General features: G+C 34.2%; 1 protein-coding gene across 7 annotated transcripts in view; it reads left to right on the top strand.

Moving 5' to 3' along the window:
- Lrriq1 (leucine rich repeats and IQ motif containing 1) overlaps positions 1–15831 on the top strand; it is a 188681-nt gene that overhangs the window by 158331 nt on the left and 14519 nt on the right. For 6 of the 7 annotated variants that reach the window (XM_076553850.1, XM_076553849.1, XM_042263248.2 and 3 more), the window contains 3 exons: positions 1961–2093; positions 4060–4120; positions 13308–13428. In XM_076553850.1, the coding sequence (XP_076409965.1) occupies positions 1961–2093; positions 4060–4120; positions 13308–13428 (315 nt within the window). Of the gene's footprint in view, positions 1–1960; positions 2094–4059; positions 4121–13307; positions 13429–13512; positions 13626–15831 lie in introns of those variants that run through there. The other variant, XM_076553851.1, reaches the window with a different exon arrangement.

Genomic DNA, 15831 nt, shown 5'->3' with positions numbered 1-15831 from the left:
ACCAGTTAGTGTTATGAAGAATTGGAGATATTTGCCAAGAGTGCATTGATAAGTAAATTTACTATGGCAGTAAATGTCAGTATTAAAGAAACAGAAGGCCACAGATAGTTCTAAGCTACATACACTTACTATAACATTTCCTACTTATTAAGGATGGGTAAGCATTGAGCCTTTGCTCAGCTGACCATCAGACTCACTGAAGTCTTACTGTTTAACATCACTGAACTGTACCTGGTGTGGTAAATCAGGAACGGTAGTTCAGAACCCAGGATCTGCAGAGGAGACGCTTCACTTTGTAGAGTAACTGTGAGAACACGTCTTCCTTTTGTGCCAGTCTGCTTTACACTTTCGGTATGTATCAAATGCTTCTCTGCCCTTGAATTCATTGGCCAGCCTGGGCATGTGAGGGAATTCTTCCTCCAGTTGTAACTAGTGAAGGGTAGCCTGGAGATTGCTTGGCAGGAGCTGTGGACATTTTAGAATCATGTGATAGCACCAGAAGCAACAGTAACTTAGACATTAGAGAAACAAGCACCCTTCTTTTAGACTTTCCTAACATCTTGAATTGAAAGCCAATGTCATTTCTCAGACCTTTACAGGAAAAAGAGATGTAAGATGTTCATTCTCATCGTATTCAGCATTATGCATGTTAAAGTTTGTGTGTATACAGAAGTATATTATACATATTCAGTAAGAGTTTGAAGACATGCTTCATTTTCCAAAAAGCATAAAAATATTCTGATTCAAGCAATGAGATGTATCAAATTAATAAGTTAACATTCAATTTTCTTTGACTTATTTACTCCCTTTTATTTAAATGCCTCCTCAATATCTTTCTTTGTCTTGCCTGGTGATTTTCATATAGCCCAGATGAAACTTGAACTTGCAATTTGAGTCACCACTTCAATGTTGTAATTACTGCTGCACCTGAAAATATTGGCATTCTTTAACCATCAGATTTTATAGTTTTATATACTTGTGGGCTTAGTTAGCATGAATTGACTTTAGAAACATGCAGTCTATCAAGCTTACAACACCAGCAAGCCCTGGTCAATCATGAGCACCCCACAAGAGCAGAAATATAATAGAGCTAGCCCACAGTGCTAAACAATTCTACAAAGTAAAGATGGAATGCTGAAATGTGGAACACTGGCATAGTAGCAATGTCTGCAGGGTTTTCTAAACACACACACACACACACACACACACACACGCATACACACACACAGACACACACACACAGACACACACACACACACACATACACACACACACACACACACACACACACATGCTGAGAGAGAAACAGAGACAGAGAAATTTTTGCAATTTAACATAAAGATTTCATTTAGCACGTTCTATACTTGTACACTTACTTTGGATGTGTGATAATGTGAGCTCTCCTGTGCCACAGCATGTGGTATGTGTAGGTCAGTGGACAACTTTTGAGAATCAGTTCCTTCCTCTACCATGTATGCAAATATCACAATGAAATTTATTGTTTTGAATAACTGTTGCAAACTATTAATAATTGAAAATAATACTAGCTTACACAAAGCTCAGTTCTGTAAAATCAAAAATCTGTTTTAAATGCCTTGGTTGTAATCTATAAGTTCTACTGTATATGAGGATGGTGTAAGGACAATTAGATCTTAAAAATAAGCTGAAAAGCAAGCCTATTAATATAAGAAAATCTATTGTCTCAACAACAAAAAAAACGAGTTTTCTAATTGATACTATTTTTAAACAATGGTAGCTGCATTAAAAATTTTCTTTTATTCTTCATAGATGTAATTGAAACTGCAATAGAGGAGATGCTTAGTTTTTAACAACTGACATTATTTAGTCACCATGCATTAGTCAATATTTCTTTTATTATGATGAAATTCTTGACATCGTGTGAGCTACCTGCCCTGGTTTGAATTCTTTGAATGATGAATGTTACACACTTCTTCCCAAGATGAGGAGGAAGATGCCCTCTCCAAGCCGACCACCATGAATGAAAAGTCAGAAAGGAGTCATGAGTACACCTACCAGTGGCTTCATACACAAGTTGGCGTTCCAGAAGCAACTAGTTCCAGAGCCCTGAAATGGTGAGGTCATTTCCTTTAAATTAGATTTTTATATCGTAAACATATCTTGAAAAGTGAAACCTGGGTTAATTGTGCTAAAACAAATACAACTTCATAGCCAAAAGCCAATACATCACATTGCCAGAGGCTTTCATACAGCATGGATTTAATTGTTCTTTACAGTTTTCACCATAAAGTGTTTAGGAAGAATTCTATTCTGTTATGCCTAAGACCAACACACAAACCATGCAGTCTCCTTGACTTCTTAAAGAAAACATGTGGTATCCAGTGTTTGTGGCTGTCTCAATATATAGATTTGTTTTAATTTTTTATATAAAATTGACAGCTAAAATTCTGGGTTAAAGGTTTATGATGATAAATGTGACTTAAACTTTCACATATGAGGACCTCAGGTTATTTAACTTCTTACAAAATGTGGACATCATGTAAAAACAAAACTGAAAATGGAAGCCGTTTGTTACTTGACATATTTATTATGAACAAAGAAAGAAAGCCATCAAAAGTTCTCATGTTTTATTTTTAAGCATTCCAATTAATGCAAACAAATTTATTTCGTGTTCACATTATTCAGGTTGACTGAATTCATAAGAATTCTTCCTTATCATCCTTATCATCCTTAGAATTATAACAAATACAACGAAATCTATTATTTGTCTCTATTAACTAGACATGAGACATCTTGGTAAGGAGTTAAAGTGTTAATATAGATGTGGTACAGTGGAAAATATAAACAATATTTAAGGTGAATTTTAGATGTTTAAACATTGAATATCATCATTTACTAGTAAGTAAAATCTGTATCTAGTAGAAGAAACAATTCTTCAGAATTTCTATTTTGTATTTACTATATATAAAAGATTTGTGTAATTTATTTAAAAATAACTTTTAAATATAAAAAACTCTGTGTGTGTGTGCGTGCATCTGCACTTTGGGGAAGTTCACGTATATGTGTGCAAATGCACGTGTGTGTGTGTGTGTGTGTGTGTGTGTGTGTGTGTGTGTGTGTATTATGTTGAAGTCAGAAATCATCTTTTGATGTCGTTCTTCAGGAACCTTCTTCCTTATTTTTTCTAGTAGTTCTTTAAAATTTTTATATAGTGAGTTTTAATCATAATCACTTCCTTCCCCAACTCTTCCCAGATCCACCACCCCTTCTCTAACCATACAATTTTTGTCTTTTTATTTTTTTAACACAGTGTTGTTTGAGAAGTGGTCACTTGTTAGTCTGAGAATCACTGATTTAGGCTAGGTTGGCTGCCCGGCAAAGTCTATGGATCTATTTATCACCCCTACTCAGGCCACACAGCTCTTTGATTCTAAGCACAGACCACCATTATCTCTATAGCTCACAAAGACAAAAATCTTTCAAAAGAAAAATGTCAATATTCTGATAAAATTAAACTTCACTGTAAATATTAGTAGGGTGCATTAAACATAGTAGAGCACTAAACTAGAAAACTTAGCCTATCTCAAATAAAAGATTAAGACTGTAAAAGCTACAAGTGATGATGCAGGCCTGTAGTCCCAGAACTTGGAAGGGAGACAAAGGAATCAGGAGTTCAGGCTTGCCTTTGACTATATGGTGAGTTTGAATCCAGCCTGGACAGCATGAGACCCTGTCTCAAAGAGCCAAAGGAAAATGGGGAAAAGAGTAAGTAAGTGTCATTAAAATACACTTAGATTTTCTATAATTTATTAACTATCATAATTGGTCCTTTAAGGTTTTTGCTCATTAATGTTTATATTTTAAAAAGAGAGGTACTGTTGAAGTGTTATATAGAAATTAATTTTTGTGAAACTTAATTTATAAATAATGATGGAAATATATGTGTAATATGTGCATTTATTATATAACATAATTTAAAACTGTCATCTCTATTTTATAAATAAAGATATTTGGGAATTTTTTAATATTTTTATTCTGTATTTTTACTATACCTTGTTTTCCATTTGTGTCACCGTGAAGCAATCACTTCTTGCCTGAGTTAGATCCAGATGTACTTAATGGTGGAAGAGTTCAACTTGTGGTAAGAAATATGTTTAAAGTTACAGAAAAATGTTATAGACACACGTACTCAATAAATAACACTTTAAAATATGTTCATAATATGTGTAAGCTATGAAATATCACAACTGTATCTATTTTGCGGTGACCTCAAATGCCATATGCTAAAATAATAACGTATTTTCTAGACTTGCAATATAATGTTACAATATGACATTGTTTAAAATAATAATTTTATTTGACAGATGTGAAAATATTAACCTGTTACCATTTTTAAACAAAATTACTCTGAATGGGAAATTGCTTAATGAGATTATTTTCTTCAAGATTTTAAGAGCTGAATTTGTAGATTACACTGGAAAGTAACAGCAATATGAGTTCCCAGCTTGGAAAATCAAACCATATTAAAAGTAACAAGTGATTAGCAGCTTAACCCCTCTAAGTTTTATGGAGTTGAGTGATACTCTGGTATTACTTGAGCTTTAAGGTCACATTCTAAGCATAGTAATAAGAGTGTAGTCTAGAAAATGGAAGGCATATGCTTGTTAAATTCACTCTTCTGTACGCTACTTGAAGAAAGACTTTGTAAATAGAGGAATGTGGCCAACATGGGGTCTAGAAAAGTGAATCTCATAAAAGGGAAAAATTTCAGTGCTGTTTCAGATATTTTTGAAAGAGGGCATCATGACTGGTGAGTATATGGTTCTGCTGTAGGTGATGAAAGCGGACAACACCTCCTATTCATGAAAACTAAGAATATTCCTTACTCAGATTCTACATTGCCCAAGAAAATGGATTAATATTTTGTTTTCCATGGAGAATTTCATTTCCAAAGATAATTTTCTTTGTGATAAAAAATAATATTATGGCTGTCAGAGCACTTACATAGTGTTTTCTTGAACAATTTTGAAAGACTTCCCTGAATTTGAACAATAATTGCTAAATATATATCTAATATATATATATATATATATATATGTGTGTGTGTGTGTGTGTGTGTGTGTATATATATATATATATAGAGAGAGAGAGAGAGAGACAAGACAGACAGAGAGAGAGACAGAGACAGAGACAGAGAGAGACAGAGAGGAAGGAAGGGAAAATTTCTATCTTCCTATTCAAAATTATCATTCATTAAATATTTTCTTGTATTTTAGTAAGATTCCTCTGTGATAGTGTCATGCATATTACATTAGAAATATTAGTACATCAGACTGTTACTATTACATATATACATATTTGTAATATGTAATTATATATGCATACATAATAAATACATATATACATAATTATATATGTGTTTGTGTGTAATTAGCTATATTTTTGCACAAATTCATTAATGGCCACTTTTAAGAAAGGAGAAAAAAATTAAAAGGCAACAAATTATTAATAGTGGAGATAAAAATTATTATGTATACTTCTTATCAAACTTCAATATTATAGCATAAAGCATAATCAAAGTCAATTTCTGCATGTAAAGGAGCTAGAAAATAATATCTCTGCCTAAATAAGGCCAAAGCATGTTACACAACTGAAAGAAATTAGAAAATATCATTTTATAATATTGTAAAATGTATGAGGAAATATAGAAAAGTATGTTGGTAATTGAATTAAATTGATAAATGAATCACATTCTTGGGTTTTCCAGAGAACCGTCACATTATTCTAGAAATAGATTCAGATTTTAAAATTTGGGGATATGATGTCTATTGAATTACCCCTTCCATGTTAACGTATCTACTGGTATTGTAATTGTTCAAGAATTGCTAGGTAACCATACTGTTAAGATATTATGTGTAAGTTCTCTCTTGTTTCTAGGATACACCATCATAGAGAAGACATCCTGTTTCTCTGCTGTTATAATCTTTCTTTTTTATATATAATTTTTATTAAAAATATTTTCTTTCCTTTCCTTTTACATATCAACCCTTGTACCCCCTCCTTCCTCTTCTCCTGCTCTCCCCACCTACCCCCATCCTACACTCAACCCCTCCTCATAGAGAGTAAGGCCTCCCTTGAGTAGTCAACACAGGCTGTTATACCATGATGGGGCCAGACATAGCTCCTCCCTCCTGCATCAAGGCTGACTAAGGCATTGCACCTTAGGGAATGGGATCTAATAAGCCAGTTTGTGTATGATTTTCCCTGAGGCTTAGTTATAGCAGTTATACTATAGATGGCATCCATTCGAGCTGAGCACACCATGATCTCTGAATTATGATCAGTTGTGATTTTTCTGTAATGGTCTGTTTGCTGCAAAGTGAAGGTTTTGTTTTCTTTGTCTTGATTCAGTGTGAGAACCACACTTATCTGTGGGTATAAGGATAAGTTTTAGATTATAGTTAGGGATTATGCTAATGTAGTAAAATAATAGTAGTACTGTACCATCCGTGATCTTACTTGTCCCAAGAAGTTCACTAGGTTTCCAGTACCAGATGAGATTTCCCTCCTGTTGAATGTGCCTTACATCTAATTAGACAGCTCTTGGTTACCACCACATTGTGAATGCCACTCTTAAACCTGTAGGGATATCTTGGCATGCTGGTCATGTTGTGGGTCATGCTGACAGAGAAGAGGGAAACCTCACAGAATGCCCGCCCAACCCTAAGCAAACACAGACAACTAATGACTACTGATAGAGGGAGGATCAATCTTTCCCAGCGTTGATCCCACTAATACATTATCCAATAATAACTGATCATCCCTGAAATCAAATACACACAATCAACATTAACAAACTCAGCAGGCTGTATTTATATATTTACATGTAAATGTATCTAACAATATAATAATGTCATATAGGTAACAATAAAAAGATCAATTTGAAATTTTAAATTTTGAAAAAAAAGACCATCAATTTTAAGAGGGAGTAATAAAGGGTAGTATCAGAGTGGTTGTAAAGAGAAAAGTGTAGAGGAGGATATGGTGTGATTATATTTTAATTATTTTTTTTTTTTTTTTTTTTTTTTTTTTTTTTTTTTTTTTTTTTTTTTTTTTTTTTTAGTTTTTCGAGACAGGGTTTCTCTGTGTAGCTTTGCGCCTTTCCTGGAACTCGCTTTGGAGACCAGGCTGGCCTCGAACTCACAGAGATCCGCCTGCCTCTGCCTCCCGAGTGCTGGGATTAAAGGCGTGCGCCACCAACGCCCGGCTTATTTTAATTATTTTTTAATTAAAGAAGTTTAATGAAGAAAATTTAGGAACGTACATGCAATAGATGAGCTATTGCACATTTTTCCCAAAGAAATGAACATTTATTAAAAAAAATAGTACAAAGATGGCTGAATATGATCAAAATAGGTTCTCAAAATTTAAAATTCTCAAAGAGCAAGTGTTCTTGTGGTATGATTGAGCATCCCTTGGGGTATATGCCCAAGAGTGGTATAATTGTGTCTTGAGGTAGACTTAGGATGCCCCTCAGCTGAAGAATGGATAAAAAAAAAATGTGGTCCATTTACACAATGGAGTATTACTCAGCTGCCAAAAACAATGACATCATGAAATTTTGCAGGCAAATGGATGGAACTAGAAAAAAATCTTCCTGAGTGAGGTAATCCGGATCCAGAAAGACAAACATGGTGTGTATTCACTCATGAGTGGATACTACATGTAAAGCAAAGAATAACCAGACTACAACCTACAGCTCTAGAGAAGCTAGGTAACAAGGAGGATCCTAAGAGGGATGCATGGATCTTCCTGGGAAGGGGAAATAGATGAAATCTCCTGAGTAAACTGAGGGTGGAGAGAGGGGATAGAGGAGAGAAAAGGGATGAGAACATGAGGGAATAGGATGACTATGATCGAAATGGGGAAATGACTGAGGTCGAAGGCAATGGAAGAGATACCTTGATAGAGAGAACCATTATGAAAATAGAGAGAAGCCTGGTGCTAGGGAAATTTCCAGGAATCCACAAGGATGACCCCAACTAAGACTCCTAGCAATAGTGAAGAGGGTGTCTGAACTAGCCTTTCCCTGTAATCAGATTGGTGGATATCTTAACTGTTATCAGCCTTTATCCAGTAACTGATGTAAGCAGATGCAGAGGTCCACACCCAAGCACCAGGCCAAGCTCTGGAAGTCCAGTAGAAGAGAGGGAGGAGGGATTATATGAGTACGAGGGTGGGGAGGGGATCAAGATCATGGTGGGAAAATCTAAAGACAGAACCAAGCTCCCAGGAATTCACGAAATCTGTACCCACAGCTATGGAGCCTACATGGGACCAAACTATGCCCTCTGCATGTGGAAGACAGTTATATAGCTTGGTCTGTCTGAGGGGCCCATGGCAATGGAATCAGGATCTATCCCTGGTAGAGGAGCTGGCGTTTTGGAGCCCATTTTCTTTGGTGTGATGCCTTGCTCAGCCTTGTTGCAGTCGGGAGGGGCTTGGTTCTGCCTCAACTGAATATACCAGGCTTTGTTATGGGAGGTCTTACCCTGTTGGTAGAGTAGATGGGGTGTGGAGGGATTAACAGGAGGAGGGATTGGAGGGGGAACTGGTTGGTATGTAAAATGAAAAAAAAATTAAATTTAAAAAAGAATACCAAAAAATACAAAATAAAATAAAATTCTCAACGAATTTGAAAACATATTCATTTTAAATACAGCACAACAGTTTTGTAGTAGTTTTGTGCATAATAGCTGCAAAATTTAACACAACCAAAATCCACTCAGTGTGTGAAAATATAACAGTGGACAGAGGTTAAATAGATGTAAAATGAAGTGATTGCATGGCAACAAGCAAGGAAACATTAACATGCACATAGAACACCATGTTAAAGAGTTTACCTCAGACTGTTGTATAGTATAATACTGTACAACAGCACTCATATAATTTTCTGAACATCACAGTGCTAAATAGAGACCATATCAGTGGTTGCTCGTTAGCCTGAGGGTGACCAAGAGTAAAGGGTGTTCTTTGGAAAAATGAAACAGTTTTTTCACTTGATTGTAATGGAAGATATAATGATGTAAACATATAATGAAGAGTAATAGAACTACAATCAAAACAAATATTACATGTAAGATCTACTCAAGACATAACAGGGGCTGTAGCTAGGAGTATTGCAACCCACATGCCAATTTCATGGCTTGTAAGAAGCAAAGGTAATTCTATTTTTGTCATAAACAAATTAATGGGCAAGCTAGGTGTAGGTTACCAAGGAAATGTTTGGTATTGTTTTTTGCAGCTTCCTTGCAAGTTATAATTGAAAGCTTTAAAAACATGAATCTTGAACATTGAATTTTACTTCAGGTCTATGTATTTCATTGCATGTAAGTTATATAGAGAGCTATCTAAAACATGTGAAGTAACTTGCCCACTGCCATCTAAGATGGTTTCTTACTAATTCTGCATTATTAATAAGAAAAGGAATCTGTGCAATGATAATCACCTACTATGAAAAAGAGCATCTTCGTAATTCAGCTCTGTATAAGTAAAAGTGACGTTTTTAAGTAAAATTGATGGAATATTTGAAGTATATATAATGATTTTGCAAAATCTGCAGATTATTGAAACACTTAAAAGGAATAGAATAAATTTAGATCTTACAGATACAATATACAGTGAAAAAACAGTTTAAAAGAAATTGTTGAAATTTATTAGTTGAGAAAATAGTAGACAACGGGACACTTACTGAGAAGAATATCATCATTTTGATTGATTTTGTTGTGTGAGCCTCATATACTGCACTTATTCAAACCTAGATAGCATAGATCCTTCTCTTGATATGACCTCTTCTTACAAGTTACAGATATAGTATATGAAATATGTACTAAACTGTTCTTGTGTAGTGCATACTCCTTATGCATATAGTCAACCTTTATTTTTATAAATAGAACTATACTCTGAAACAGTGATAAAAATTACATTAGCCAATAGATCTAAAGTCTTTTATTATCACTGTCAATTATTATGTACTGTATAAAATTATATATGGTTTTATGTGATGTGCTGTGTGGGCAGTTTTTTTTTTACACCAGTATTACAATAGTTAAGATGTTGTTAGACAGCATGAATTTTCACCTCCATTATAACCTTAGAGACTAATATTGAGTGGGAAATACATTGTTAAATCCAAGTAATAAGCAGATAGGTATTTGTTTTTGAAGTATGATACTAAGGGCCTGGAACATGGCTCAGTGTTTAAGATCATGGCTTACTCTTGCAGAGGATCTGGGTTCAATTCCCAGAACCAACCTAGAGTCTCACCCTGTCTGTAGCTTCAGTTCCAGGGGAACCAACACCCTCTTCTGCCTTATCCTATGTCAGCATGCAAGCAATACACAGACATGCATGCAGAAAAAACATACACATTGAGAAATACATAAAAAAATAGAAGTATAATATTATTATACCTTCACTTAAAAAGTACAATGCATGCAAATGTTTCTTAACATCATATTGATTAGACAATTGTCCCTATTCCTTACTAAATAATGTAAAACTTTATTGTTGATTATGTTGTGGCAATTGTAGGTAGATCTGACTCTAAATATTTATATAGTTCTATTTCAAATTTGCATCCTTTTGGTGAGATGCAGGTGGGCTTCAGAACTGCACAGGTAGACTAGAAAAGGAAGTGTCCAGAAAACAAAACTGAAAAAAAAAATTCTTTTCAGAGTTACTCTTTAGTAAATAATTGGTATTGAACTCCATTTAGAATATTCTTATCTGAATTGAGTCTGCTTATTCCATCATTTAACATGATGTTTAACATATTTCCATAACATAAATATTTCATTTGTGGTTAGTTATATTTTTTTTAAAAAAACAGTTATCCTTTTGTATTCACTGGACTCATATTGATTGACTTAAAATATAAGAATGAGATATGTGGGAAAATACCCTGTGTGGCCAACCTGTAAACACTTCTTTCTTCCTGTCTTCTATGCAGTGCACTAGAAGATCTACCCATGTAGAGTTGATATTGTGTTAGTTGTTAGTAGTAATGGATAATGATTTAAGCTATAGCAATGGATTCTCTAAGTTACATGTAAACACTGCATCATTTGACATATATGACTGGTCATCCTCAGTAGTCACCACAGTCCTGGAGCCCGTGGAGTCAAAGAAAATACTGAATAGGTATTTTTTTTCATGTTCAGTCTGATTTTTAGTCACTATGGCAAATACATGAAAAAAAAACTTGATGAAGGAAAGATTCTTTTGCCTCACTGTTACAGAGGCTTAAGCCCATAGTCACGAGAGTCTGTGTTTCTGGAACTATGGTAACAGCAGCTGAGAGACAGAGAGACACAGGAAGGATCCCAGGATAAGATATAGTGACATACTTCTTTTAACTCGGCCCTACCTCCAATTTTTGCAACATCTCCCAATTATAGGAATAGATTTTTAGTCTCTCAATAGATTAATCTAAAGATTCTGTGAGGCCTCATGATCCAATCACCGCAGATTGGATCTACCAGCTCAGACCAAACCTTCAGAATGTAAGCCTTTTGGGGAGATACTTCATATCCCAATGATAACAAGCATACAGCAGAAAAGACATACTTTTCTTTTACAGTTTTTTTCTGTTAACTGATAGACCAGTGCTAAAGCCAATGTGTCAGATATAGAATGTAAACCTTAATAATCTATGAGCTCTACCAGATCCACCGACAGTCGAGGTTTGAGCCTATGTGTGAAATTCTAGTTTTCTGTAGAAGGCTGCCAGGATCCCACCATTTTGTCTTCCCATGAAGTAAAACAAAAATGTTTACTCATGTAAATTTAAGCTGTTAGATGACACGTATGTGAAGTCATATGTTCCTGTTATATTGCACTTTAAAAATTTGATTTTCTGTTTCATGGTTTGAATTTCAGATATGGTCCAAAGGTTTGTTTACGGAAGGCTTGAAAGTTTGCTCATTAATTCATATGTCAATAGCTTTTGGGGACTATTCCATAGTGTATACAAATTTAAAATGTGTTATGCAACATAAATATGCCCAAACTTTAAAATTATGTTTATTTGAGAAAAAACACAAAAATATTTTCATTCATTTGTGAGTGAGAATGAGAAGATGAGAAAAGAAAGGAAAGAAAAATGGCAAACCAGACTTGGTGTATGCTTGTAATTTTATCACTACAGAGTTCCAGGGCAGCCAGGAAGAGAGCAGAGTTCAAAGAAGAAAGGGGAGGGAGAGGAGGAGGAGAAAAGGGGGATAAAGGAGGAGGAAAGGGAGACAGAGGAAGATGGAGATGTGTAAGAAGAGAGAGGAGGGGGAGGGAAGTAGAGGAGATGGAAGATGAGGGAAGGGAGGAGGTGGTATGGTTCCTTGAGTCTGTGTAACTCATTACACAGAGATAGCTTTTAACCACAGTCGTGGTTTCTTGCCTTTATTTCACCATGTTTAAATTTTCCTCCCATCAAACATTTAGGACAACACTCTCTCATAGGAATCCAATTATGCAGTGGTTTGGGTAGAGCCCAGCCACTTAGAGGCTGTTTTGTTTTTTTATAACGGATATTCCCCACTTCACAGCTCAACCTTGATAAATTCCTAATGATACAAGACATTCTGTAGGAGAGTATCCTATAGGTAACAAGCAATTCTTTTGATGCTAAGTATCACTATAAGATAGTAATAAAATACAACTGTAATTTCAGATGACTGAATAATCCTTTGGGTGCATAAAATATTCCTTGAAATTATTATATATTTAACAGTACCTCAAAATTAGACCATTTAAAGTGCAATATTTTACACTGACAATGGTTATAATAGAAGAGTAGATATAGTCTGTGATGCAGTGATACACAAATATGGAAAATTCATGTCAAGGATTGTTGATAGAAAATGATGCTGTACCCGGTCTAAATACAAATACTGTAAAAGTAATATAATATGACATCTCTAACGTTTAATTAAGTATTAAATAATATACTTGGTCAGTAAGTGAGGTTAAGCTGTTTGTAGTTTCACCCACTGCTTCTAAGATTGATTTTCATGAAAATTACTGTACTAAAATGTTTTCTTTTGTTGTACAGACTCAAATAGCGAACCTCAATTTGAAAATCGTCTCTTATTTGCAAAAAATGCTTTGACATAGTGCATTTGTTCTGGCTGGGCAGCAATAAAGGATTGTGGTATCATTTGAAGAAGGTTGTTTGACAGAGCCTGTTTGTTTATTTGGGGTAATGTGAGCTGCATTCAGAAAATGCCATATTTTGTTTCATGATTGTATACATTCTCTCCCATTGCTCCCAGGCAAGACTTGTAAGCAGAGAAGACACGGATTTAGACCTTTTTTCCATGACCAGTGGAAGTGCTTTGTCTGTGAACAGAGAAAAAAAAAGCCAGGCACGCAGATACTCATCGGGATCCTCAAGTAAGCTATGGTTTCCTTCAGAATTAATTTAGACATCACAGATGGAATTGACCAAAGCTAATGCCAACATGCATTCTTTCACAGATAGGAGCTAGGGTGCCAGCCACCAGTGCTACCCACAAACTTGCCTTTGCCCTCTCTCCTTCCTTTACATGTCTTCTTTGATATGGACCAAATTAAATTATTTCTAAAACTCACGGCATCAGTACTTCTTTAATTAGATTATGTAAATCAAGGCTCCTCACTCATCCACTCTCTTGATCATGTTGGATGCTTTGATCTTTTTTTTTTTTTTAAAGATTCTAAGGATAACCTTTAAAAGTTGAATTTGTATATTAAACCAGAGAATTTGGGCCTTCGTCATTATTAAATGGTTCAAAGAAAGTTATGTCTTAAAGAAAACATTTTCAAATGTAGCAGAATTTTGCATGATAAAGTATTAAATGAACATGATTTTAAAAAATACTTTAATTTGAAAGATGTCATTTTGATTATGTTTGTCACAGGTGACTTTATAGTCACGCCTACCAAATATGTTTATTATCTCTCAATTTTAATTTAGGGATGGAACAGCCTGCTTTACAGATGTAAAAAGTTATATGAACAAAAATATATAACAGGTATAAACTCTCAAAAAGGTAAACATAAAAAAATCTGCATCTTGAGGAATTTTATATTAATAAATCCTGTTTTTCTAATTTTTCATTTAATTTGTATCCTAGACCATTTGAAATGACCTGTAATATGTAAAAATTGTTTCACTTCATATTATATTTGTTAATTTTCCAAAACACGAGTGAAATAAAAGTCCACACATAAGTTCATAGCATTATCCTTATTTGTTTTGAAAGCTTCAATACTCTTTGATCTTATATTTATACAAAATTCATATTCTATTGAATGTGAAAAAAATCAATAATACAGTTAGCGCTTTCCAGATAAAATCAAACCTGGAAATGCTTCTGGAGCCCTTACTTTTCATCCAGATGCTTGGGCTTCAGTAGATTATAAGAATTGAAATCCCTTTACGCATGCAACTTAACTGTGATAAATGTTGGTTTACTTTTATAATAATTACTTCAATATCTCTAATTTGCACATATTCCCAGTTATATAAGATTTTACAGTTCTGGCATATTTATTACTTTACAGAATTTGCTTATTTTCTCTGTATGATTTAACAATATTTTATGTTTACTGATATAAAGAAAAATTCCTATCTTTTATAAATTTCGAGGTTCTTGCTAGAATATGCTGTTTACATCGATTTCAGCTGTGGCATACATATATATGAGTAATGCAACCCATGTTATGCATTGGATATCAATTTCAATCACTAAAGGTTAAAAAATGAACAATCTAAAATGAAATACAAAAGCACAATACTGTTTTCTCATTGTACAGAGTATCAAAACATTTCTTCAGGACTTGTGTTGTTTAGTTTTCTAGTAGAGAGCTTGCTTAGCAAGCACAGCCTAAGTTTGATCCCCAGCACTGAAAAAAAAAAATGAAAAGGAAGAAATAAATAACACTAACAAGAAACTTTGTTGATTATATGCCATCAGATAATTAAAATTCAAATTGCTCAATAAATCAGCAACTATGCTGTAACACACAGCTTTGTGTTTCATATGCATGACATTGAACCATAGGTCACAGAATATATAAGATCATTAAATAAAATTCATGAATTCCTTTCGATTATAAATCCTCTAGATTATTTTTATACTTACCTTTGTATTATTTAAAAATCTTTAATGATGTGGTATAAATGTGTTGTGAACATACCTGAATACCCCTACTTTCTATTATCCTTCCCAACGCCTGCAGACTGCCTCCTCAACCTAATACAATCTGTAACACAACAGAATAATACTATTCCCACACAATGAAATTCCAATTAGTTGATGATAGATGACTATATTGAAAACACTAACAGTCTTTAAATAAGCTTAGCAAGTGAAATTTTAAGATAAGTCATTTTAGAAAAGGATTAAATTAAATATCCAAATGATTGAGTAAAATACTTAGTCATTGTAATTATTCATCTACTGCTACATCCGTACAATATAATTGTAAACACTGTGAGTACTGACGTCAAACATAACCTAGTACCTCAAAACGGACTATAGTGCTACTTTTCTGTAGAATTGCCGTTAGAGTCAAATAGAATGCATTTAGAATAATGTCAGGTCAAAATAAGTGATGAGTAAGTGTTTTTATGATCACAACCTAGGCATGGCAGCTGAGATCTCAAGTGCAGAGGTAAATAGGCTAATTGGTTCTTCATGTATAAGGACTTGACTCTTAGTTTCTTGACCAAAAATAATTGGTTTAGCCTTTTAGTTTATAGAGATCCTTTAACCTTCAAAGATTTTACACACTGCGCTTTCATGGCCCTGG

The sequence above is a fragment of the Peromyscus maniculatus genome, chromosome 18 (assembly GCF_049852395.1).
Source record: "Peromyscus maniculatus bairdii isolate BWxNUB_F1_BW_parent chromosome 18, HU_Pman_BW_mat_3.1, whole genome shotgun sequence".
In the NCBI taxonomy this organism is placed as follows: Eukaryota; Metazoa; Chordata; class Mammalia; order Rodentia; family Cricetidae; genus Peromyscus; species Peromyscus maniculatus.
Note: the sequence above shows the minus strand (reverse complement) of the source record. Positions and strands in the feature narration are given on the sequence as shown.